The following is a 1,375-nucleotide window of genomic DNA, read 5'->3' as shown; positions in this document are numbered from 1 at the left end:
TAAAGTTTCACAAACTAATTCAATTCTTATAGGAAAAAAAGAATATTATATGACTGTTCTTGATCTTACTACTATTAGTAAATTAGATCAACCTCATGAATTACGTGCTTTTGGAGTAATATTTGAAACAGAAATTACTCAAAAAAAACCAGGAATGATAGATGTTTATGATGGATATTTAGAAATGTTTAGACAAATTAATCGTGGTGTAATTATTTCATATGTTTCTTCATTTAATTATACTCCAAATATATTAATACCAATAACACGAGAAATTATAACTAAACCATTCCAACCACCAAAAAATGGAATAATGTATTTTGAATCAAAAATATTGAAAATAGAAAAATATCATATTCCATATTTATTTCCAATTCCTTATTTATCAGATGAAAAATATTCAATTGCTTTCTATTATAATGAAGCTCAAGATAGATGTCATATTATTGATATTATTTAATTAATAATATTTATAATTAAAGAAGGTAATAAAAAATTTATTCACTTAATTAATTAATTTAATTTTTGTTAATTTATTTCAAAGTCATCTGTTGTTGTATTAATAAATTTAGACATTCCAGTTTGATTTGTATTATATCCTATATCCGAATTAATTGTAGAAGTTAATGTAGTAGTTGTAGTTGTAGTAGTTGTTGTATTTGTTTTCATATTTGGATCTATAGATTCTTCTCTTAATTTTTGTGGAGATGTAATTTCTTTATTTTCTGCAAATGAAGGAATCAATTTTGCAAGTTCATTTTGTAAAATAATTGTAATATCTTTAAATGGAGGTCTTTTAGAAGGAATATGATCCCAACATTGAGTAATAATATTCCACCAAACATCAGTCATATTATCTTTACGTTCTAATCTTTTTCCTGCAATAACAAATTTAGCAATATCCCAAGGCATTTTAAATTGATCAGAAGAATAAGGTTTTCCTTGAATATATACTTCATACATCATAATAGCAAAACTAAATTGATCTGCTGTTATTGTATAAGGTTCTTTACTAAGTAATTCAGGTGCCATATATACAGGAGTACCTACTCCACAAGTATAATTTCCTTCATATTCTTGTACTGCTCTAGATGTACCAAAATCAGTTATTTTACAATTAACTATCATTGGATTAATTTGATCTACACAAAACATTAATAAATTATCAGGTTTAAGATCTCTATGAATAATATTAAAAGAATGCATCATTGTCATACCTTTACAACAATCAATCATAAATTTTAATTTTTGTTCATAAGTTAATTTAATTTTCTTTAATATATGACCTAATGATCCATTAGGAGCAAATTCAATTGCTATACACATTTTTTTTTCAAGATACATGCTCCAATAAATCCAACAATATATGGTCCTC

At 24.5% G+C, this 1,375-nt stretch overlaps 2 protein-coding genes across 2 annotated transcripts, besides 2 other annotated features; one reads left to right on the top strand and one right to left on the bottom strand.

Annotated features, from left to right (window-relative positions):
- Nucleotides 1-49: 49 nt before the first annotated feature.
- On the top strand, nt 50-460 carry EDI_264880 (uncharacterized protein; the record flags this gene model as incomplete). The annotated part of the gene is made up of 1 exon (XM_001739732.1): nt 50-460. One exon carries the CDS (start codon nt 50-52, stop codon nt 458-460), a length of 411 nt encoding a protein of 136 aa, XP_001739784.1.
- Nucleotides 441-539: a sequence feature (AT_rich).
- On the bottom strand, nt 529-1,326 carry EDI_264870 (serine/threonine protein kinase HT1, putative; the record flags this gene model as incomplete). The annotated part of the gene is made up of 1 exon (XM_001739731.1): nt 529-1,326. One exon carries the CDS (start codon nt 1,324-1,326, stop codon nt 529-531), a length of 798 nt encoding a protein of 265 aa, XP_001739783.1.
- Nucleotides 1,235-1,283: a sequence feature (AT_rich).
- Nucleotides 1,327-1,375: the final 49 nt, after the last annotated feature.

Source organism: Entamoeba dispar, genomic scaffold, assembly GCF_000209125.1.
Source record: "Entamoeba dispar SAW760 scf_1105229462365 genomic scaffold, whole genome shotgun sequence".
Taxonomy (NCBI): domain Eukaryota; phylum Evosea; order Mastigamoebida; family Endamoebidae; genus Entamoeba; species Entamoeba dispar.
The sequence above is the reverse complement of the archived record's forward strand: the minus strand, read 5'-3'. Positions and strand labels throughout refer to the sequence as shown.